Genomic DNA, 25811 nt, shown 5'->3' with positions numbered 1-25811 from the left:
GGGGCCTTGGAGGGGCTCCACTCATAGACGTTGGAGCCCCTCCAACGGTCACAAATGTGACCGTTGGAGAGGGCCCAACGTCTATGTTAGTGGGCCCCCCAAGGTACCTTTTGGTACTTTACATAAAAGAAAATAAAAATAAAGGAAAAAGAAAAACGAAAATAAATTACAATCACATTCATAAATTGAATGTGCGTAAAATGGAGGAAAAGACTAATCTACCCCTACGGCTAAACAAAACAGAAATATATATTTTATATATAATAAGTAGATACATATACATATATATTAATATATGTATATGTATTACTTTATATATATAAAATATATATATTACATTGAATGATTAGGTATATAATTTAACACCCCCCCTCAAACCTAGGGCAGGATGACCGAGAGTTTGCTAAGAAGAAAGTTGAAACGCGGAGCACACAAGGCTTTAGTGAAGAAGTCCGCCAATTGATATTCGGACGTGACATATGGAAGGTCAATGATTCTTTTGAGGTACGCCTCCCGAACGTAGTGACAATCCATCTCTATGTGTTTGGTCCGCTCATGAAAAGTGTGATTCTTAGCAATATAAATCGCACTTTTGTTGTCACAGCAAAGCTTAGTAGGCCCTTCAATAGCGATCCCCATGTCTTCCAACAACTGATGAATCCAAACAATTTCCATGGTAGTAGTTGCCATGGCACGATATTCCGCTTCAGTTGATGATAGAGACACCTTTTGCTGCTTCTTACATCTCCATGAGATTAATGAGTCACCTAAGAATACACAAAAACCACTGGTGGAGTGACGGTTATTTGGGTCACCTCCCCAATCAGAGTCAGTATAAGCAATTAATCTTAACTCAGAAGAAGAAGACAGAAAAACTCCCTTATTAATAGTGTGCTTTAGATATCTTACGACATGTAAGATAGCACCCATGTGAACAAAAGTTGGTGCATGCTGAAATTGACTTGCCGTATGCACCGCATGTGAGATATCTAGTCTGGTGATGCTTAGGTACATCAACGATCCTACTAGTTGCCTGTAGGGAGTAGGATCGGAGAGAGGAACACCATCATCAATCTTCATTTTAGCTCCTACTATAGCAGGAGTTTCACAAACTTTATCATTTGTAATACCTGACCTGTCAATAATCTCAGATGCAAGCTTAGTTTGAGATAGAAAATATCCTCTATGAGAGTAAGCTACCTCAATACCCAAAAAATAAGTTAAGAAGCCTAAGTCAGACATTTCAAACTTATCCTTTAAAATAGATTTTATGCTTTTAATCCCTTTAGAGTCGCTCCCAGTTATAAGCATGTCATCCACATAAAGTAGTAGAATTACAATCCCTGTATTAGATTTTCTAACAGACAAAGCAGTATCAGTAAAGCAGGATGAGAAATCATTTTCTAACATTATGGAGTTAAACCTATCATACCAAGCCTTGGGAGCTTGTTTTAAACCATAAAGTGCTTTCCGAAGACGAAGCACTTTTCCTTTAGGATATTCCATTCCAGGAGGAGCATCCATATATACTTCTTCGTTTAAATCTTCGTTTAAAAACGCATTCTTAACATCCATCTGATAGATGTTCCATTTATTGATAGAAGCAACAGTTATAAGACATCAGACGGTGACCATTCTAGCAACGGGGGCAAAAGTCTCCTCATAATCAATCCCATATTTTTGACCATATCCTTTTGCCACTAAGCGGGCCTTATATCTCTCAAGAGACCCATCACTCTTAGTTTTGACTTTAAATACCCATCTACACCCTATTGCTTTCTTGTCTTTAGGAAGGTCTTGAAACTCCCAGGTCTTTGCTTTCTTTAGGGCTTCAAGTTCATTATTCATAGCAACTATCCATTCTGGGCATTTTCGTGCTTCCTCGAAATCCCTAGGTTCTATGTATGAGTGAATGGCGCTTAGACAGGCTCTATATTTTGGTGAAAAAGACTCATATAAGATGAACCTAGAAGGAGGTCTTCTTGATCTTTCGGTCCTACGAAGATTTCCTTCACTTGGAGGGATAGACTCACTATCATATCTTTCAAGGGCACTTCTAAAAGTACTCCTATCTCTATGCGGTTCTTCATTGATGTGTTGATCAGAATGAGTTTCATCATTTTGATTAGATTCATCATCACTAGTATCATCATCTTCAGTTAATAAATCAAACAGAAAAGAATAGTCAATATTCTCGTCATTGGTTTCAAGTTTTTTGAAACCACTAACATTTTCCAAGAAGCTTACATTTCTGGAAACATATAGTTTATCATTCTTAACATCAGAACAGCGAAAACCTTTATGAGTTTCAGAATAACCAAGAAAGGCACAAGGAATGGCCTTAGGAGAGAGTTTGTCATTTTTATCAGTAAGGACAAAACATTTACATCCAAAAACCCTTAACCTGCTATAATCAGGTTCTTTTTCATATAATTTTTCAAATGGGGAAATCTTGTTCAAGTTTTTAGATGGAAGTCTATTTATGAGATAGACAGAAGTAAGAGCGGCCTCCGCCCAAAGGTTTTTCGGAATATTTTGGGAAATGAGCAAAGATCGTGTGGTTTCAATAATATGCCTATGTTTTCGTTCAGCCAACCCATTTTGTTGGGGGGTTTTGGGACAAGACTTTTGATGGAGAATTCCATAGTTTTCAAGATAGCTTTTGAATTCATTAGAAAGGTATTCACCACCCGAATCGGTTCTAAAATTTTTTAAATTTCCATTGAATTGATTTAAAACCATCATATGAAATGTTTTAAATGTTGAAAAAACTTCATGTTTATGTTTAAGAAAATATATCCAACTAAACCTAGTGAAATCGTCCACAAAGATAACATAGTAAGAGAAACCTCCCTTGGATATCACCGGAGCCGGACCCCATACATCGGAGTGAACAATTTCAAAAGGTTTTGTTGTAAACATGGATCTTTAAGGAAAAGGAAGACTTCTCATTTTTCCAAGAATACATTCATTACAAACAAAATTTTTATTACAAAGATGCTTAATAAAAGGCAAATAAGAGATTTTAACAATGTTGGGATGACCCAATCTCTTATGCCATACATGAATATCTTTGTTTTGAGCAACATTACAAAATTGATTCTTGGGAATTTTAAGAAAATCAACATAGTAGAGGTCTCCTCTCCTATAGCCTTCCCCAATCAATTTCCCGGACTGGCGATCCTGTATCCAACATTTATTAGAAGAGAATTTTATATCGCAACCACAGTCCGAGAGTTGAGAAACGGAAAGTAAATTTAAGTTTAGTTTTGGTATAAGACGAATTTTTGGGATAAAGAAGTCTTGTTTTTCAAAACTGCCCATTCCTTTAATTTCAAGAGGGGTTCCATCCGCCGTTGAGACAAAAGATGGAAGACAATTTTTAGAATAATCAGAAAGAAAACAATGGCTTGGAGTCATATGAAACGAAGCACCGAAATCAAGTAACCAAGATGTCTTACCAAGAGAGGAAGAGGATGACATAGCGGCTCCAGAAATGCCTCCTTTGAGAAGAGGTTGAAGAGCATCCATAATTTGATGAAGCGAAAGAGATTCATTTGAAGTTGAAGGCCGTTCCTCCGATTGGGATGCTAAAGCCGCGGCAAGAAATTTCTTCCATTTGGGACAATTGGGTTTGATATGTCCCGGTTCTTTACAAAAATGGCAAGTTAATTTGCTATAATCTCTCTTGCCATACAGATCATTTTGCCCTTGATTTTTGAAATGGGGCGGTTTGTAGGTCTTCAAATTATTTCCGGGTCTTGACACGGCATTAAGCACTTCATAGTCACTTTGAGAAGGTGTAGCAAGGATGCTTGGGCTATTTTTACTAATCCCCATACGTGTTTCCTCACCACTTAGCTTGGTGATGACATCTTCAATAGATGGGGAGGTACAAGCCGATAGAAGAGAGGACCGAATTTGCTCAAATTCGGGTCTAAGACCATTTAGGAAGTTGAAAAATCGATCTTCCTCTAGTTATTTGTGCCTTAATCAATAGCTTCTCCGCTCCATTTTGGTTCGAGCATGGCAAGCTCGTCCCAAATAGATGACAATTCGGCAAAATATTCCCGAATAGATAAATCATTTTGTTGAAGAGTCAAGGCTTTCTTTTGGAGATAGTATTTGTGAGACAAGTCCCTTGAAGTATACATTTTTTCAAGGTACAACCAAGCTTCAGAGGCCCTTTTAAATTTAATGATGTTGGCATTGATCTTGGTTTCAACGGACAAAAAAATCAAAGACAATATTTTGAAGTTCTTCATTTCCCACTCATCATGCCTTTTGGAATATTCTTCTAAGGCCTTTTGTCTATCTTCTCCTTCTAGAATCTTAATTTCCTCTTTCTCTATAATAGAAAGCTTGGGTTCGGGTTCCGATATGGAGCCTTGAACGTAACCCCAAAGGCCTTTCCCTTTGATATGGGCTTCCATATTGCCGGCCCAAACATGGTAGTTCGAACCACTAAGTTTAAACCCAAGGGAGAAATGAGTCTTTTTCACCCATTAGAGAGAAGAGAAGATGAAAAATAATGCGTACCTTAACGGATTTTCAACCTTTTCTTGACAAAAGTTGCTTCTAAAATATTGCCCGAAGTAAATGCTTCACTCAAAAACTTTACTAGCTTGAGGGCACGTTTTTCGAGGTGCTTCACAAGAGATGAGATGCACGATCCTCTTTCTTCCAACGAGGCTCTGATACCATGTGAAAGTATCTCCAATAAGATACTAATATCAAGACCTTAATATTCTTGATATTAAACCCACCACGAAAGCACAATAAGAACACTTTAGAACACTTGTACACAAAAAACACAACCCACAAATAACTCACAAATGCACAAAGGCATAAAAACAATGGAATCGATTTATTGAGAACTTGGGCTTTGACTCAAAGCCATGAAAAATACAAAGGGGTGAAACCCCTATTTATAACAACACAAGAGGGGCCTTGGAGGGGCTCCACTCATAGACGTTGAAGCCCCTCCAGCGGTCACAAATGTGACCGTTGGAGAGGGCCCAACGTCTATGTTAGTGGGCCCCCCAAGGTACCTTTTGGTACTTTACATAAAAGAAAATAAAAATAAAGGAAAAAGAAAAACGAAAATAAATTACAATCACATTCATAAATTGAATGTGCGTAAAATGGAGGAAAAGACTAATCTACCCCTACGGCTAAACAAAACAGAAATATATATTTTATATATATAATAAGTAGATACATATACATATATATTAATATATGTATATGTATTACTTTATATATATATATATATAATATATATATTACATTGAATGATTAGGTATATAATTTAACACACTGATGCCTATCATTGCTTGGGAAATGTGATTGATTTCAGGTTCTAGGAGACGTGGATTCTGACTTCTGATTTTTTCTAGCACAGTTGTTCCTGCTACCCGCCCTCTGAGTCGCTTGGAATTGTCAAACTGTTTCAAAGATCAGAATGGGTACACGCTTGAGCTAAAGCCATCTGAAATTTCCTCCGAAGGTGCAGGCTTAGGAATATTCTTAAGTGGCTCGGCTGACATTGGCTCTGTAGTGGCTTTCTACCCTGGCATGATTTATTCCCCAGCATATTATAGGTACATACCAGGATACCCACGCATAGATGCTCACAATTCTTACTTAATTTCAAGATATGATGGAACTGTAATTGATGCACAACCATGGGGTGTTGGTGGAGAAGGTCGGGAGTTGTGGACTGGTGTAATCCCTCCTAAACTCAGAGGTAACCCATCTGATAAGTATGAAAAATTGGCTGTGGATTCAACTTCTGACCAGTTGTGGAGGATTCTAAGTAAGCCTTTGGAAGGCAGGGTGGCAAGCAGCAAGGACATAGTGGAGCGTCGGAATCCACTGGCCTTTGGGCATTATGCCAACCACCCGCCGAAGGGGACTGCTCCGAATGTGATGGTGTGTCCTTATGATTTTCCGATAGTAGAGACAAGTATGAGGCCCTACATTCCGAATATTTCATTTGGAGGCAAAGAGGAAGTGCAAATGAAGAGGTTTGGTTCCTTCTGGTTGAAGACTGGGTCCTCTGCTGAGGAAGGAGCAATAACAGGTCCAGTCTTGAGGACATTGGTTCTTGTCTCAACACGGGCAATATGTGATGAGGAGCTGCTTTTGAACTACCGGCTAAGCAATGCAAAACGCCGGCCAGCATGGTATAGTCCAGTTGATGAGGAAGAGGACAAGCGGCGGTGGGGTTAGTCAGTATATTTTGATAATTTGGTATTGCTATATGGCTGAAGATCTCTTATGAGTAGCCCATTATACTACTCCCTTATATGTGAAGTCAGGCTAGACTCGGTCTTTTGTGCTTTTATTTGCTTTTGGATACTACTGTCGAGGGTTGTAAAGCATCCCTCTTAGCAATTTTGTCCTGTCATCCATTAGGCCTTTAGTTGGCAAAAATAACAGACTGCTGTTATAGCTTAACTTAAGACTCGGATTAGGGAATATATTTTGCTAATGTTCTAAATGTCAAAGATTTGGATTGATGCTCATTATGTTCTACACCAGAACCGTTTAGGTGAATAACTCAAACACGACTTTTTGAGATTTTATTTAGTTTTTGGATAGCTCATGCTGAGAATCTGAATTGTCTGCTTATTTGAAATATCATGATAAACTTTAAAATGTCATGAATTCATCAATGCCATAACCCCTTAAAAATGTTGCAATTACAACAGAGCTTTTAGCAATTTTCAAAATATCATGTTTTTATTTGTGTTTTGAAAAAAACAACAATAATTGTTACAAAACAGAAAATAGCCCTGAAATGAGTCTATATCAGTGACATGAAAGAAAATTCGTTGGTTTCCTATGATTTAAAGGTTAATGGTCTAATGATATCGTTAGCTTCTATACTTTTGTTTTGCTATGCAAAATGGGGGATAGCCTATGGACAGATTCAAGAGATCCCCCCGGATAATACGGTGCAGTTCTGCAAATCCAGATATCATATTCAGCAATCTTATCAGCCTCTATGCTAGTAAGTGCTTCATGTTCATAATCATGCCTCTCTTAAATAAATTTAATTGTAATGTGGTTGTTGTGATAGGTTAAGATAGCTAGGCAACGGGGGCTCCGCTTGGTTTGTAGGAGCTATCAGTTCACATCTCCTTGTGGTGGGATGTTGCCTGTTCAAAACCCAGTCGTACGTTGAATAATAACTGGTGGGGGTCTGCCTAACCCCAGCTTGCCTTTCAAAAAAAAAAAAAGCTAGGCTGCTTCCAGTCACACAAAGTTATGTATTTGGATTCAAATCCCAAGAGAGGCAACTCCAATCAGAAACATGTAACTTGCTAAAAGAGCTCAGTTGGAAGCTTATTGTTTTTCAAGAAGTGCCTGATGAGTTGATGGGATCGGGCTGGGGCGAAGGTCGGAACATGGTGCCCTGCTCCCCGAATGGTCACAAATGTCGGTCCATGGTAAAGTTCCAACCATCCACCAACCTGAAAATGAAATTTAAATGAGAACCTAATCAAGGAATGGTTATAGAGACCCATGCTTGTATTAGTATACTTCAGCATCAGGTTTAAGTCCAAGCTTGGCCGGATCCTTCATGGTTGTAACATAGATCCAGATAGATTCTGGCCCCGTGAGGGCCAGAATCGACCAAATTGGATATCAAGCTTTTTTTCATTATCATGGATTTCAAGCTTTTTTTCATTATCATGGATTTCAAGCTTCGATTTGCACAATTTACTTTTTGGCTCTTGTCAGATCCAGGTCTAGTCAGAACTTCCTTTCCTGGATCTCAGTCATGATATTTTAGAAGCAACTATGCTGGAACCAGATATGGGTCAACTATAATCAGAGGCTTCACATGGTTCCATTTTGGTTGAAAACCGTAAGATATAACCCGGATGAGAGCCATTGGCCAACTTTGTTACGGATCTTAAAATAACATGCAAAAGTACGATCAGACTAGATTCAACCCTTTGTGTGATTTGTATCCATATCCAGTTCAATACTTCCTGTTTATCTATATTCAGATCCATAGAGAATCTGATCTGTTCATAAATTTCAAAAGTAGGATGCTTGGGTGCAGCCATTTGTACAAGATCCAGTATCACTGTATAAAACTTGGTTCCAGATCCAATTCTACCTCATTGGATCTCACTTGACTGTGAACTTCGGTTTGGAGACGTTGCTTAGTTTAGTTAGTTATGAGTACTGATTTGGGTTTGGGTCACCCCAATATCCTATTGAAGATATTTATATAAGGTTCTAGAACAAATAAAAACACTTGGTGATGAATACCTGCTGATGATGGTACCAAGGAACCCATTCTTCTAGAATCTGCAATCCAAGTTTGTGCAATGTATACCTCGTTGAAGTCACTGGAACATTCACATCTGTCTCCACTACAAATTTAAGGAAAAACAAAAAAAGGAAAAGAAAAGGTTTCACATTGTGCACATGCCATGGAATCGGATCAGATCCAGACCCAATAACAGATGAGACCCAACTACTCGTGTTCATAAGACTGAATGATGAATCATCTATAGGATCAAGATACCAATCGGACCTGGCACATATGGCCGGTTGATCCTGACCAGATTTAGGTTGGATGGCTTCAGATAATGCAAAGTCGGATTTGGATCAAGATACATTTTAGGTGCCCAAAGTTAACGGACAAGATAAGGCCAGGATAGGTCCAATTTCAACATTTTTTTGAAGGAAACCGGAAGAACACTCATTTCCTTAAATTATGTTTCAAATTTTGTTTCATTTCTTAAAGAGGTATCCAAAAATATATAATAAATTTCTTCAGATTTTATTTGCGAGCCCCAAATCTGGTAAATCTTGGATAAATTTAAAATTTTGCTTTTTAGAGAAATTTTTTTAATTAATGAGAAAACCCACCTCTCTCACTGAGTTCATTGTCCTAAAACACAATGTTCCCCTTGCCTAGTAAGCTTCAACCTCGAAGCTGTGCACATGTGGGTTTTGAACTTGTGATGTCCAATCAACTTAATAATGTTCACGAGTCACCCTTACCAGATTAGTGGAGCTTTTATAGGAAAATATTAGAAGGTATAAATATAAAAAATTTATAAAAATCATAAATTAAAAATATAAATATAAAAAAGGATTTCATTTGGTGTATGTGGGGTTTGATGGGCTTGATCGGGGCAGCCTATTTCCTCACCCTTAGAAGATCATAAGATTAAGTGTTTGTTGGTCATTTTATAATAACCATTGGTATTGTTCCAGCTTGCCATATTTTCACCTTTTTCTTTTCTTTTGATGTAAATACTTTTGCAGTGCTTATAAATGACCTCCGGCTTAAGTGTAGGATATTTTAAAAAATAAGCAAGAATTTTCAAGATAATTTGAGAATTCAGCTGCAAAACCAAACTCTAAGGCCTCCATGGATAGTGTCTTAGTAAAAGAAAAGAATCATCAAGGACTAATTGCCTGGACTATGATCTTGGGAAAAAAAAAACGTGAAGCCCTTTAAAGATTGCAGCCATGTAAGCACTTCTTGATTCATATTCTAACATGCTCTCATTTATATTTCTCAATAATTTCTAAAAGGGTATGGATAAGGTACATGATGCAAATACGACACAACTGAAAATTTTAAATTACTTTATTTATTCAAATTAAGGTTTAACAATTATACACTCGCAAAAATTAACAAATAACACAAAATAACTGAGGAATACGAAATATGATAACATCTTGTCACATGCCTTTGTTGCACCACTAGTCTACCTAGTCAAGTATCCGAATCAGAATTTTCAGATGATCATAGGATTCATTGCAACACCACTGGATGGCTATTCATAGCTATTACCTTGACACCAAATAAGAGTTTGATCCACCAACTGAGGCTCCGCCTCTTTGGTAGGAGCTGTTAGTGCAAGTCACCATGTGTTAGAACGTTGCAAGTTCAAACCCAAACCCAATGGTATGCTGTGTAACTGGTGGGGGTCTGCCTAAACCCAGCTTGCTTATAAAAAAAAAAAAAGAGTTTGATCCAATGCTTTATTTCTGTTCTACATTAAAAGTATATTGATTATTCCTCAAATACATTCTGCTAGTGATGAAACTATAAAAACTACACCAACTAGAGCTATGCTTGTCTGGCATGAGCAGTTACTGCACGTCACCTTGTGTTGAGACGTTGCAAGTTGGAATCCCGATGGTATAACTGGTAGGTGTCTGCCTAACCCCAGCTTTCTCTGTCTAAAAAAAACCTATAAAAACTATAAACCTAACCAACCCTGAACATCATTTGAGTCAGGTTTGAGCATGGATTTTATAATCATTATTAACTAAAAATGTATTTCTTAAACTATACAAGCAGTGTTTTGACCCCGAACCCAAACCCAACTACATGTTCTGTGGTGCACACCTTAATGGGCGCAGCTCTAAGTGGCACATCTATATTATTTGTGTTATTTTAATATTTTAATCTTAATAATAAATATACTTTTATGTATTAAAATATAAAAAATAATTTTTATCAATTAAAAATCAATTTTAATTTGTGCCATTGTGACCTAGTTTTGAAAAAAAAATTGTATTTTTGTTGTGTCCATACGTGTCCGTGTTATCACTACAGTTAACACGCTACGGGAAATACAGGTTAAGGAATTAACTTGCAAAGACCCAAGGACGGCTGATTATTGTCACATTGGCATGCCGAGCCTTTTGGACGTCAGGCCTGTTGAAGTAGGCTTCCATGTGGTCATACAAACATGCTGCCAACCTTCGTGTAGAATTCCCATGAACTTTATTTCCAACCATGGCTAGAGGGGTTAAGAAGTATAATTTCCCAATAATTAACAACAGTGCACATGTGGCATATGGTGATTGAGTGCCATTTATATGTGTTAGACAAATGCACCAGGGCCATGGACATAGCTCTCCTGGCTCGAGCTCGGACTAGGCTTGGTCAAAGGCTGTTTTTTCCCATGAGGGTTCTGCTCATTTGGTAGGGGAGACTGTTGGGTTCGGGTCCGTAACCGTACCCAGGTGACATATGTCTCAGATCTGTTCTTGAAAAATAGGAAAAATTAGTGGAAGGCTAGTTGAAAAAACAGAGGGTTTTGCAGACTGGCTTCTTTTTCTTAAGGATTTGATATTGATCTTTATAAATCTTTCAGAAGTATGCTCGTCCAAGCTTGCTCGGATGTTTTAGTACAGATTGCTATGTTGGATCCAGGTATTAGATCCTAAGTATAGATCCGGATATTGGATCCAAAGTATGGTCATATGGGTCTCACCAGAGAATCCAATGAACCACTTAGTGCCTTGTGTGCAGTTAAAGTGGTGGTGGTTATTGGATAATGGGGATGGTGATAAAGTGGTTATCTAGGCAAATGAACCAGTTGTATGATGGCCTTAAGGATGTTCTCCTTGTGCTTCTCAAAAGTACAGAGACACGTGAAAGCATTCTTGAGTATAGTGCTGAATCTATAAAGACAAATTCTGCAAGGTCCCATATGCAGGTGATCTCTTTTAGATTATCTGTTTGTGTGATTGGGTAAAACAGGTGATCAGTTCTCTTAAATCTTTCACTTTGGTCACAGGTTAACCCATTTATCTGTGAGTTACTGATGCATTTGTTAATCTCAGTGCTGTGATGCTTTGACTCTATGAACAATTCCTTGTCGTAAATTTGACAAAAAGGGATAAAATTGACCCAAAGTACGTATGCCTTCTACAATAGTAGATTGAAATTGCGATAAAGTTTATAAGCTTATCCCTTTTTACTGTTTGATATTTATCATTCATTGTTACAATTGGCTATCTTCTCATTTGATCTTGATCACAAATATTAATATATTGGAGTTTTCCTACATTAGAGAATTGAAGTCCATCCATGTCTCGTCTGAGGAGGTTGCAGCATGGCTTGCCAATGACAAAAGGCAAACCAGACTTCAAGAATTATTCTTGAAATCATTGTCTGACTTCAAGAATATTATTCAGGTGGAACCTCTTTCTGACCCTAGCATATAATAAACTATGCTATGATATTATCAGCCAGGTGGGTTTAATTAAAAACAGAAGGAAAAAAAAAAAAACTCAACTTCTCACCATCTAGTATTTGATTTCTTGTACTTTTTCATCTGTTCAATGTTTTGTAGAAATTTCTTACATGTGGATCAGTTAATTTAGTAATGGTGGGAGTAGTAGTGGTTGAAGTAGCAGGAGTACCAACAAGATAATAACAAAAGCAGAAATGTTATGCTATTTTTACAGGCCTGCATGGTCCCATTTGTTTTTGTTTGATGCACAAGTAATTTATTGACCTTTGTATCGAGCCAGGATTTGAACACATAACCTGTAATATATTTCTGCAGAACGTTAGAATTTTAGTGGGTATCTCACTAAAAGTCATGAGTTGTGAGCAATTTTAGTGGGTATCTCGGTTACTATGAGCTGTTTGAGTGAGTTGTTTGTGTGATCAAGACTAATTACAGGTTATTTCTGTTGTGTGAGCAATTTCACGGATGGGGTGGGCAACCCGAGCGGCAGCCTGATGGGCCAAGCCGACCCGGCCAGCCATGGGCCGGGTTTGGGCCATGATTTTAGGTTTGGGCCCGTTAGGTACCGGGCGGCAGGTTATCGGGATGGCCCAATGGGCCAGAGTTATTTATTAAATTTTTTAATAATATAAAAAATTTAAAAATTAACTATTACATGTCAACTTGGATAACTATTATTATTTACCTAATTAGTTGCATGGGAACTTACTATTTGTTAATTATTATTATTTGCCTAATTAGTGCTTCCATGGAAACATGCTATTCTCTCTTTTATCCATAATTTCATTTAAGCATTTATGCATTTTAAGATTGAGCCAGGCCGGGCCGGGCTGGACCTGACCAGCTTCACATTAGCCTGTTGAGCCAATGGGCTGTGCCCATTAAGAACCGGGCCAAAACCCGACCCGATGCCCACCCCTAGACACGACTTGAACATCGGATGTTGCCCTAGATGTATTCAGGTTGAATCTCGATACTGAACCAAACTCATTCTATTAGTTATCTATTCATTTTTGTTATGGCAAGCTGGGGTTAGGCAGACCCTATCAGTAACCAGTTATACGACTATACCCATTGGGTTTTGTGCCTGGAACGTCCCAACACAAGTTGCCGTGCACTAGCTGCTCTTACCAGACAAGAGAAGCCCCTGTCTGTATTGGTTATATATTCATTCAGATACGTATTTACATGTAAACCGTAACATGTGTCCCTAATCAAAGGAGGTCTGACACGTACTGATTTGGGTAAGATGTCCAATTGATGGGTTGGATCAGGTACTGCAATTTTCAAGCCTCCAATAAACGATTCAGAACCAGCCCAGATTTCTATTCCATAAGATTAGATTTGTTCAATTTTGCATAGATCTGGACCAAATATCACACGTTTACATCTCTGTATCTGAGAGGGTGTTTGATTGCATGTACAGCAGCATCCATGGGTCGCTGTTGTCCACGCCCAACGCGCTCGATGCAAATGGTGGATGCACGGGTTGCTGGAACACCTTTTAGGTGTTCCGCGTCTCTCCTTGGAGCAACGCTGTGCTGGGCACCAGGGATAAAAAACAGAAAAAAAAAAAACTAAAAACAAAAAAGAGCGGAACATTTGAGACAAAAACTCTGTTTGTCCAGGATATCTCTGCATCCGGCAAGCAGTGTCCAAATAAGACAATTCTACACAGTCCAGTCCACTCAATCAAACACGCCTAAAAGTCTATCAATTAAAAAATATAGTAGATTTGAATTGATGCCATTTCATTTATTCAACTGATATTGTGATAGCCAATTTGCCAGAATCGGTATATTTATTGTTAACAAATTAACTAAATGAAAGCACTGCAATCTTGTATTCTCTAGAAAAAACTCTGAATTGATTTGATTTTTCTCTAATTAAAGGAAATTAACTTTATAACTACATCAGCTATGGATGATCGACTTGATGAGTAGATCCAATGGCCCAAATGGATCGAACAAAAATATCATAAATTTGGAAAATTCTTAGATCTTATCATGCATTTTACTTGGAATTGCTGGGAAAACATGTAACTTGTTAAAAGGGCGCAGTTGGAAGCTTCTCGTTTTTCAAGAAGTGCCTGATGAGTTGACGGGATTGGGCTGGGGCGAACGTCGGAACTTGGTGCCCGGCACCGCGAATGGTCACAAATGTCAGTCCATCATAAATTTCCGACCACCCACCAACCTGAAAATGAGATTTAAAGAAGTTAATCAGGAAATCACTATGGACACGCCTGTCTACACTAGTATGAGTCTAGGTCTGGCCGGATCTTTCATGGTTGGAACCTGGGTCCATATCGGGTTTGATCCGGTGTGGCCACAATCGACCAAATTGGATATCAAGCTTTGATTTGCCCTCATTACTTCTTGACTCTTGTTGGATCCAGGTCTATCCGTAGCTTCCTTTCCTGGACCTCAGTGAGGATCTGTTAAGAAGCATCCATGCTGGACCCGGATATATATACAGGTCCAAATCTTATCAGATTGGACACGTGGTTACATTTTGGTTGAAAATTGTGTGGGTATTACCCCAGATGAGATCTATAAACATCTCTAGGCCACGCAGCAATTAGGGTTGCAAACAGATGAAAGTCAAACCTCCGATCCAGAGCTGTGGCATTTTCCTTGGATATGGATCTTAAAATAAGATCCAAAAGCATATTCAGATTCAGCCTTTGTGATAGAACCATCTTGTATCCAGACCCAGATCAATAATTCCTGGCAATCTATATCCAAATCCTTAGAAAATCTGATGTGTTCACAAGTTTCAAAAGTAAGATGCTTGTTTGCAGTCTTTTTGGGCAGATACAATATCACCATATAGAGTATGGTTATGGATTCAATTCTACCTCATGGGATCTCATTTGGTTCTGTCTTTCGGTTCAGACCTATAGTTTAACTTAGTTGATCATGGACTCGGATTCGGATCAGACAAGATCAAGCCAGTACTATCTGATCCCTTGGAACCCTACTAGTAATATCCTAGTTGTAGCCATTTTGGTGAGGTTCTAGAACAAATAAAAGCAGTTGTGGTTGAATACCTGCTGATGATGGTACCAAGGAACCCATTCTTTTATAATCTTCAATCCAAGTTTGTTCAATGTATACCTCGTTGCAGTAACTGGAATTCTCCCATCTGTGTCTCCACTGCAAATTAAGGGGAAAAAAAGGAAAATTTAATATTAGGCTCACAGATCGGATCGAGACCCGATAACAGATGAGAACCACCCACAGTGGTTGGTAAGATTGAAAGGAGTCGTAGGATCAAGATACCAATTGGAACTGAGCATATTTGGTTGGTCTGATCCCAATCCAGATTCAGGACCAGCCATTTCAGTCAAAAAGGATTTATCAATTGGATTAGGATGATTGGATTTGGATCAAGATTCATTTGAGGTGCCCAAAGCTAACAGACAAAGATCAAAGGCCTGCTTGGGTCTAATTTTCTTCAAATTATCTTCCAAAGTTTTGTTTCATATCCTAAATAAGTATCAACAAAAATTTTTATAATCTGGTAAAGCTAGGGATAAGTTGAAAATTTTGTTTTCAAGATAATTTTTTTTTTTTCGATAACTAGAGAAAAACCGCCCACTGAGAGATCATTTGCGTACAACCACAAGTCCCCTTGCCTACTAAGGAATATACCAGCTTCGGCCTAGGGACCTGCACTTCTTTTTTTTTTTACTCAGAGAAACTGCCACAGGCGAAGAGACCTAGCCGTGCTGACTCAGCCTGTCGTGCTTAGGTAGCAGTCCATGTCAGCATAAAACTCTGAGGGCTTAATTACCCCACGACACTTAGGGACATGCACTTGTGAATTATGAACTCTTGGCATCCATTAACTTGTGAATGTTACCAAGTGGACGGGGGTCACAGATTCAAAACCCATGGGTGGCCTTCCTTGCCGCAAGGTCCAAGCTGGGTGTATTCCCCAGTCGGCAGGGAAGATCTCAAGGGCTTAATTACCAACCGGGGGCCCAGCCAATGTACGGTCAGTCCCTTGGATTATCCTAAAAAAAAAATTGGTGAGGTTTACAAGTCACATCTACCAGATTAGATGAGAGGCAAATATCACTATATATGTATAAGATTTATTTTTTTTTATAAATCTATAAAAATGTTAAATAATATTTTTGTTGATAGCCCTTGTCCCAGCTCAGCCCTTTCCTGGGGGTGGGTTGCCGGGCCAGGCCGTTCCCCACCCTTAAAATATAGTATTATAGAAGTTTATTGATTATTTGGTAATAATATATCAATGCAATGTTGGATATTCTTGGTAATAAGAAAGAATTTCTAGATATTTTGAGAAGTTACCTGTAAACCCAGACTCGAAGGCCTCCATGGATGAGTTTTCTGATAATTGGGAGGATGGAAGGTGGTGCATCAGCCCAAGTCTCGATCACATCACTGAAATTTTTACCCAAAACAATAACCAACAATCTTCCACGTTATGATGAATCAATGCAAACTCATATATAACGGCATTTTTAAAATTGAAGAACCGGGAACCAATTGCGTTACCTTTGGAGTATTTTGTAAAAACAAGCCCTTTAAATATAGCAACGATGTAAATAGGGGTGTCAATGGGTCTGGTTTACCCAGACTCCACCAGGACCAAACCCTATAGGGTCTGGGTATATATGGTGACAAATAATTAAGAAGACCCGATTAAGACCTGGGTTCGGACCCAAAGGTCCAATTAATACATGGATCCAGGTGTAGCTTATGAAATTTTATACCAGACACAGGACCGACCCAAGTTCCAATTAAGACCTGCAATTTTTCAATGTAAAAATCATAATAAAATATTATTTTTTCAGGTATGGTTCGGGTCTGGTTCATGTAGTTGATCTTATCTGGTCTGAGTATGGTTTCTCTTATAGTAGACCCGAATCTAGATCCGATACCATACCCAAAAATCTGGTCCAAGTCTGGGTCAGAACAGACACCCCTAATGTAATTAACACTTATTGTTTGTGATTTCATGCTCATTTATATTTCTAAGGGAAATTTTCCAAAAACGCACCTAAAATTTTGGCAATAATAAAAAATACACCTATGTTTTGAATATTGTCAAGAATATACCTAAATTACTTTTGCACAGCTGATCAAAAACAAATTTTCATCAAATTAACTTGGGTTATCAAAACCGATGTAATAACTTAAATGTATTAATTTGTGAAATGCTACCGTTGCCTTCTTAAAAAAGAAAAAAAAAAGTGAAATGCTACCGTTGGGCCGGTTGGCAACATGACATTGCTGTTTAGGTTTTTCCCCGCCAATCTATGCTAAAGGGACACGTTACATGTGTTCTCCTGTTTAGGTGATGCGACACGGCACGTGGACATGCCACGCGATGCGCCTTATATTATTTTAACATTTTAGATACTATTAATAGCAAATATACTTTTATATAATAAAAATATCCAAAATATGTTTTACAAATTATATATATATATATTTTTTTAAAAACTGCCCTCATGCCCTAATTTTGAAATTTTTAACGCTTTGGTGTCTTGTACCATCATGCCAGCGTCCTTGTGACATAACCATCCATATGAAATCCTTTAATTTAAAGAAAAAATAAAAGGAACCCGCTATTGTCTGCCATGAAAGAACACGGTTCCCATCATTAAGAAATAGGATGGCCGGGATTCATCATACATTCAATCATAGCCATCCAACAGAACCATCTAGCCATTGATTGGATCGATGGTTAGGATTGAATGTAAATGATGGGATGCCGTGTTTGGATTATTGACCTCTTAGATGAGTCTCACAAAATTTGTTAGAACGGTTGATGCTCTAGATGAACGGCATCTAGTTGATGAAAAACCAACCGTTGAAAACAATGCCAAAGCATGACGATTGGGTGCCGTTCATCGCAATGAATGAAATACCCCTGACCTGATCCTCCCTCACTCATTGTCACTACACTTACACAAATAAAGGTTATAAAAGGAATAAACCTGCAAAGAGCCCAAGGTTGGTTGATTCCGGTCACATTGGCATGCAGAGCCTTTTGAACATCCGGCCTGTTGAAATAGGCTTCCGTGTAGTCATCCAAACATGGATCATATCCTGCCGGCTTCCTGTGCCAACCTTCCTGAAAAATAAAATAAAATAAAATAAAATAATAATATACTCGGGTCGAATGAGATAGCTGGATACTATCGTAATAATATTAAAATATGGATGTGGGAACACTCACGAATTTGCCTAAGACTCTAGGGGCGACACCTTCAATCCTCTTTCTTGAGCGACTTGAGAGTCCGTTGACGCATTTTGGGCTGTAAAGGCTGTACATGTCAATGATGTCGTAGACCGAGTAGTAGCCCTTAATAGCTGCATTGCACTCCTCCGTTTGGTTTTCACGAAGGAAGTCACAGTTCTTCTTGATGGAGTGATAGGTACTGTCAGATATAACGGCGTGATCCCATGCATAGTCGATCATCCCGTTCTGGTCCGTCTCGTCATCCAGCAAGGCATTTCCGACCTGCACGACCCGGTATTAGATGGCAGTGTGATCACTAGCTATAATATGAGAAGTATAAAATACGGGCAATTTCAACATTTTTTTTTTTTTTTTTGCAAATCCAACAATCAAGATGTGCTTGGCATGGTGAATTTGCTATGAATCATGCCATTGAATCGTGTATTTTCGATAAAAAAAAATGTGATTTTTGAATGCTTGAATATTTATAAAGATTATTTTTTGTTCAAAAAAATATATTTATAAAGATTATGCACCATTGATTTTAAAGCCTTAAAAATCTCTTTTATACATCAGAATCGAATGATTCATGAGCAGGTTCTTATAAAACCAAGCATGTCACTTCGGTTAGATTCAAGAGAAAAAAACAAAAAAATCCATAAAATTTGTATGGTTCACACATTATTGATGAAAATTGCAGATCACACATCTCTGTAATTGAGGGCTAGGGCTGGAAAACAAGTTGAGCTGCTAGTGACTCAGCTCATGTTCGGCTTGTAAAGAGCTCGTTCAAACTCAAAAGTAGGTTCAGCAAGCAGAATATGAATAATAACTCTATTTTGGCTTCGCTTAACTCACAATGAGCTCGTTAAATAGTAAAAAATATATTTTACATCATATAGTATATGAAGAACATATGATTGAATTTTTTGGTATTCAAAAAAATTGCTTAATGTAAAATCTTATTATTTCTAACTGTGAAACAACACATTTTTTGTAATCCTGTTTCTTCCACCTCTAAAACAATGTATTTTTTATGTAAACAAAGCCATCTTGAACTCAGCTCATTTAACTTGGGCTCATTATGAGCTTGAACCCAACTTAGCTCGCCACAAGAATGTGCCAAGCTCGAAAACCCCAAGCTTGGTTATTTTGGCACGTTTGACAGCCCTGCGGAGGGCCATAGCTAGCTCTCTTGGCTTGAGCTCGGACTAGGCTTGGTTTATGGCTATTTGCGACAATTAAAATGGGTGCCCATGCCTATTCTTGTCATTTACCATTCAGTCAAACCATGTCAAACTTACAATGAAACCCTTGAGGTTGATGTAATGCTCGTTGCCTCCCTTCTTGTTCTGGTCGAAGATGTACTCTGCCAACTGTGGAACGTAGTGCCCTGCCCAAGAATGGAAAGTCAACAAAATGTACCTGAATTTCACCGTATGACTAAAATAACCCCATGGGAAAATCCAATTTACCTGCATAGCTCTCGCCCGAGATGAAGAATTCATGGGAACTGTACTGAGGAAACCTTCTGAACCAGTTGACCAGGAATACGTAAGAATCCCTTGCTGCAGAGAAGCTTTCACATTATTAAAAAAAAACGGCCTCACCTCTTAATGCTGTTGATAAAAAAAGGGGAAAAAAAGAAAGAAACACAAAATCATGTAAAATAAGAATGTCATTTGGATCGGATATCCAAATGATCCAAATCCATTTAACTGAATTTGGTAAGCTGTGAGGTCACAAATCTCGTTCCTAGGAAATTAGCAGCAAGGAAAATCTAGCCATAAATCAAATTTGTTTTTGAAGAAATACCAAAAAGATCTTCGTTATCATCAAGCCTTATCCCTAAATCTATTAAACTAAATTAAGTAAGCCAAGATCACAAATCTCCTACTCGGGAAAATCTAGCAATAAATTATCAAATTTTTTAAGGAAAATATAAAAAAAAAAACTCATCATTATATCATCATCGAACTCATCCCAACTACATTGGGTCATATTTATGGATCATGTTTCTTGATATGACATCTCACATTCTCTTTTCGAGTCTTTCAAGTCTTGTTTCTCTTTTTTTCTGAAATTTTATGCATGCCAATCTATTATCAAGCAAATATTATCATATATATGACTGCAAGGAAATATATAAAAAATGTCTAGCATATTAGTATCACAATAAAGCATAACATTTTCAAAGTAGTAAAGTTTTTATATTTTTTTAAAATGTATCAACTTTTAAAAAGTGGGTCCAGACTCCAGATTGAGTGAACTTTGCAACCAACAATGACCAGCTTGAAGGGTCCAGTTCGGTTCTGACCCCACTGAACTTGTCATTACTTTGAATAGCAGCCACAGATTGGAGGTTCCAGAACAGTACCTGTGATTTTGTCTCCAAGCTTTGGAATATCAGAGGAGGTGTTTGTGTAAGAAAATCCTACACCAACTGGTGACTCTACAAATAGCAAATTGGCCTCTGCATTTGGAGTTTAAAGAGAGAGAGAGAGAGAGAGAGAGAGAGAGAGAGAGAGAGAGAGAGAGAGAGAGAGAGAGAGAGAGAGAGAGAGATTAGATGTTGGTGCATAACAGAAGAGATGTTGCAAAACTCTCGAATGGGAAATAGAAATAAAGCAATATCAGAAGGGATCAACCTTTGTTCCAACTATAGCTATTGAATTTTAGCTCAGGAACCCCTTTCTTCACCAAGAATGGTCCTAATTCTTGTGCCTCCCCATATCCAATCGAGGAACAACCAGGACCTGAAAATGCAAAATGTCCCATTAAATTTATGGTAGTGCTCCCCCCCCCTTCTAGTTTTAAACATCCATCAAAAGAAAAGCAAGCAATGCGGTTAGAATAATGGCCATGCATGTGAGCACATGGTGTTTGATAAAGAATGTCAGCTCTTAAATTATACAGAATTTCCATCTTTATACACTAGCTATGGGATAATGGAATTTGTTCCACTGGTGAATGGATACCATCCAGTTTGAAGCTGGAGAGCCTCTTACGCTTGCAACCATTTTGTACACTTCGAAGATTATGGCATGCATTTATTGTATATGTGACTACATGCATGTTATTCATTATATGATTAATCAAGTTCAGATACATGACTACTATAGCAAGATTATGTGACAGTGTTATGTTAAAAAAAAAAAAGGAATAGTTTGGTTCTCTTTCGCTATTATGCATGCATTGCATATGTAGGTGCCATGTGCGTATGGATGCTTTTTTTGATGGCGACTTTAAAAAAGACAATTATACAGCTTTTGTTTCCGATAAGGAAACCAATGATTCAACTATTTTCTTTATAAACAAAATCGATGTGTTACTTGAAAGATGATGCCAAAATAATAAGTATAGTATTTCAGTTAGAGAGAGTCAACTTCTATTAGTGTAATAGTGAATCAGCATCATTATGGTAATAATAAAACGCTAATTATAATTATAATTATGATTGTAATTAACATCCACCATTGGATATTGCCAGTTGTGCTTAAGTTCAGAGGTACTTTCGGAATTAACAGCAGCCGCTTCTCATGCCTTGCTTTTAATATCAACAGATGTGTCAATAAGTATAAATGATAGTATTGTTATGTTATTTTCATTATTATAAATTATTCTTATCATTATTTTTTATTTATCGATCCATTATAGAAGGAAAATGGGATTCCTTGCCAAAGAAAGAGTAGCAGAAACCCGACATTGGTAGATGCCATGGCAAGGATATGATCTGAAGATGATGATGATCATGACAGTGATGATGATGTGGCCATGATATTGGGCTGCAGCCTGCATGGCCTAGGTCACGACTGGTAGTTTCATGATAATGGTAGTAAAATTATTATGATGATGATATGCAAATCAAAATCATGCAAACAGGAAGCACAATTGTCCTATACCTCCATTGAGCCACAGAAGGACAGGTTTCTCTTCCGGTTTGTGGGTGGCTTCAAAGAACCAGTAGAAGAGGGCCTTCCCACTGTGCTCGTCGACAGTGACGTATCCGGCAAACTGCCGAAACTTAACCGGAGGCTGGCCGGGAAGCCGGACGACACGGTCGGCAGCCTGGAGATCTTCAAAATCTGATGGCCCGGATGCGGCGAAGGGAGAGAACAGGAGCATCAGGAAGACGAGCAGCAACGCCATGACCAACAAGGAGAAAGAGCAACAACAAAACCAGCAGAACTTCTCTTCTTCAGCCTCTTGGCCATCGTTGGTATTTATAGAATTTGGATCGCAATCCACGTTCCCGTAAATGGGTCCGGCTGCATTACGCCTGTCAAGCTCAATAATTAATTGTGGCAATGGTAATAGAATTTTGGCAACATCATTCATACGGTAAGTATGCCCAAAGGGGGGTTGGCGTAGTGGGGTGGAGTCTTGGCTGTTAGACGACCGGGCAGTCAAGGTTCGATTCCCATGGGCGTCACTTCTGCGCAAGCCAATGTCGTAACATAGGCCCCGGGAAAAGGGGTCCTAGTCTCAGAGTTTTACTCAACCGGCACAACGGCTGTAGGTATGGCAGGCTGAGCCAACGTGATTAGGTTTTCGTGCTGGGTGTGGTTTCTTCGGGTTATAAATTCAAAAAAAAATTATATGATAAATATTAAGTATTAATCATGTGATTTATCACGGTTGGGGCTCCTAAGGTCGCCTGGTCGTGTCCTCGACCTGGCGTTTTACCTCGCAGAGAGGCGAGCCCATTAAGTGACCCGGTTCTCGGTGAGGATTTTCTTTCATTATAAAAAACATATTAATAGTGTGATTATTATTTACTAATAACAAATTATTCGATATTTGGTAAGGTTCAAGAGGAGATTCATAAGAGGAAAGCATGAGACTGTTCATGCAAGGAGAATCAATCGTTGCCCTTCTTAAAAAACTTGCTAAAATAGCTATGATTTATTGAGCTGGCCTTTGACTTGTTGGAGCTGGCCCAATTTATTGACTTAACTTTTCGAGTGGATCAACCCCAGAATAGGCTGCAAATGGATCGCATTCAGTTAGACTTTCGATCCAAATCCAGCATATCATTTTTTGATATGAAGCTTAAAATAGAATCAAATTGAGTTTTGGTTTAGTCTTGGGCTTATATGGTTCGAATCTGGTTACAACTAAACCCAACATTATTTGCTCCAAATCTGACCCACTTAAACAACAGACATCATTTTTATGTTGTATCTGCTCGAATTACCTTCGGTCAGCTTAGAACTTGATAAAGATCCGACCCACTCGTACCCCAAGTCCTAAGTCAAAAGATAGGATCCCAATCTGATAAAGTTAGATATTAGACACTTGTGAGATACACTTTATATATTGAAGATCTGCTGTACCAGGTCCTCATTACGGGTATTCTTGTACGTACCTTAAGTATTGGACAATGTAACCTAGTCTGCACACATTCGATGCAGGTCCAATGTGATCTGGATCCGGCCCATTTTCATGCGCCCCTATGTTCTGAATCACAAATGGTTCTAGTGGCATCACTAAATCCACTGGATCCAACCGATTGGCAGCCATAGATGAAAGTTTTGAGATTTACGAGAATTAGGAGAGATATATCCATGTAAATAACATAGTAATCAGATAATGATCCAAAGTGATCCAGATCCAAATCATTTGACATATATATAGAAAGTAACCATGGAGGGATCCAGGCAGTTGGATATGGATCCTCATCTTATTTCCGCCTGCAGGTGAAACCCATATCTGGATATGGGCTTTCTAGAGAGATGATCACCTCTCATCATCTGGACCATTTTGACCCTTGACTGTCTAACTGTTGCACAATTATAATGATAGCTAAGGCTTAGTGACAAATATTGCGAGATTTATGAAAAATCTCGCAATAATATCGTGAGAAATTGCTTGAAAGTTTAAAACAGTATTTTTTTGCAAGATTTTCAAAATATCACAAGATTTATGAAAAAACATAAATACCGTGATTTAGAAGTGATATTTACTTTAATTTTAAATGGCTATTTATCGTTAAAAACTGTGTATTTTTATTTTTAAATACTTTTATTATAAATATATTTTTTATTCTGAGATTTTGCCAAAAAAAAATACAAGATTTTTGAAAAACGAGATTTTGCCAAAAAAAACGTTTGTCACTCTGAGCTAAGCACGTCCAAGCCTATATTGGTGACAAGCAATTAAGTGGCAACTCTGATCCAAGTAAGAAATTAAGGGTCAATGATTCGTTTCTTAGTAGGGGCAAGAGTTGACGATTTATTTAATTGTTTGAACTGTAGAAGCCCACCAGTGGCTAGGTTATTCCAATATGGTTATACGATTTTGCTTCCTGATCAATTTTATATAAATTCTTCTTTGCAATTGTTATATATTTGTTTTTATAATCATAATGAAATTAATAAAACAAAGAATAGTAATGATACTACCATGCTCCGATCATACATACTACTCACTTTTAATATATAGCCATCGGATCGACGACCCTAGTGCATCTTAAATATACATGCATGCAGCTTACTTAAATTTTGCTTTATACTTGTGGGAAAAGTGTTAGTTGCCTGCCACTTTTCTAACTCATCGTCAGTTTACCATGAGTGAACAAGCATTTTAGGGTTGTTTTTTTCAAACTTGATCATGCAGATGTGTTAGGCATCATCGATTTGCTAAAAAAATATAACACCAGGATTATGTTTTTTTTTATATATATATATATATATATAATATATGATTTGTATGCTTTAAATATTTACATACAAATCGAACAATCAAAGAGCAGATTCCTATAAAATCCAGCATATGTATACTTTTATGTCAGATCTCTAAGGAAAACATGGAAAAGAACCCTTTAAAAGCTCGGTAGGCTGGTGGTAAGCAACTACCATCTACTCTATACTTGTCCACAAAAACCATCTATATAAAGTAAGACCCACTCTCTGTGAAGAGGTAGAGCTTCGAATCACAGAGTATATCCAGCTTGACTATAAAAAAAAAGGAAAGACAAAACTAGGGTCGCTTACTTATAAGTAGGAATGTAAACGGGTCAGATTTGGTTCAAATCCACACATTACCAATTCCAACATAATTGGGTTTAATTATCATATATACAATCATATCCGGATTTGGATTCAAAGTAGGATGAGCATCAGCTAAAACTGAATCTGGATCCAGCTACCTTAAAATCTGACATTTACATGCATTCAGATTTGAATTTTGTTAGGAGTGCAAAAACTCAACATTGAGCCCTCATCTGATTATTAATCGGATCCAACTTTAGTACTGACTCCCACTAAATGAATTTGGATTCGGTTGGATATATACCTAAGTTAAGCTCGAACTATCTTTTCAGTACGCTGGTTTTCAATAGCCCGAACTCTTTAACATGTCGCTCAGCCTTCTTCATCGTTAGATCATAGTAAAAAATATAGCCAATATTTTAAAATCGATACTGATATTATATGAAGAAAAAGTGTGCTGTTTTTTTCAAAATACATTTATTTTGAAATTGTCACGTTATAAAAACACTTTTCATCCAAAATACATTTCTTTTCATCCATAACTCGAGCTGGGCCAGCT

The 25811-nt window shown here is 37.9% G+C and overlaps 3 protein-coding genes across 3 annotated transcripts in view; 1 reads left to right on the top strand and 2 right to left on the bottom strand.

Moving 5' to 3' along the window:
• LOC149832450 (uncharacterized) overlaps positions 1-6585 on the top strand; it is a 45229-nt gene extending 38644 nt beyond the window's left edge. Inside the window, exon 7 of the mRNA XM_090013249.1 lies at positions 5405-6585. Within this exon, the coding sequence (XP_089869375.1) occupies positions 5405-6234 (830 nt within the window). The 3' untranslated portion in view covers positions 6235-6585. The remainder of the gene's footprint in view (positions 1-5404) is intronic.
• A 746-nt stretch (positions 6586-7331) lies between these two features.
• Positions 7332-10791, bottom strand: LOC149832449 (serine carboxypeptidase-like 34). The gene is made up of 4 exons (XM_090013248.1): positions 10644-10791; positions 9836-9892; positions 8293-8396; positions 7332-7481 (listed from the first exon to the last, which is right to left on the bottom strand). Exons 1-4 carry the CDS (start codon positions 10789-10791, stop codon positions 7332-7334), a joined length of 459 nt encoding a protein of 152 aa, XP_089869374.1.
• Positions 10792-14081: 3290 nt separating this feature from the next.
• On the bottom strand, positions 14082-22409 carry LOC149832448 (serine carboxypeptidase-like 34). Its single transcript, XM_090013247.1, has 10 exons — positions 22163-22409; positions 20909-21016; positions 20638-20733; positions 19736-19828; positions 19565-19653; positions 18258-18542; positions 18016-18152; positions 16361-16453; positions 15088-15193; positions 14082-14231 (listed from the first exon to the last, which is right to left on the bottom strand). Exons 1-10 carry the CDS (start codon positions 22407-22409, stop codon positions 14082-14084), a joined length of 1404 nt encoding a protein of 467 aa, XP_089869373.1.
• Positions 22410-25811: the final 3402 nt, after the last annotated feature.

Source organism: Nuphar pumila, chromosome 7 (assembly GCF_984573655.1).
Source record: "Nuphar pumila chromosome 7, dmNupPumi1.hap1.1, whole genome shotgun sequence".
Taxonomy (NCBI): domain Eukaryota; kingdom Viridiplantae; phylum Streptophyta; class Magnoliopsida; order Nymphaeales; family Nymphaeaceae; genus Nuphar; species Nuphar pumila.
This window is presented reverse-complemented; position numbering and strand designations above follow the sequence as displayed.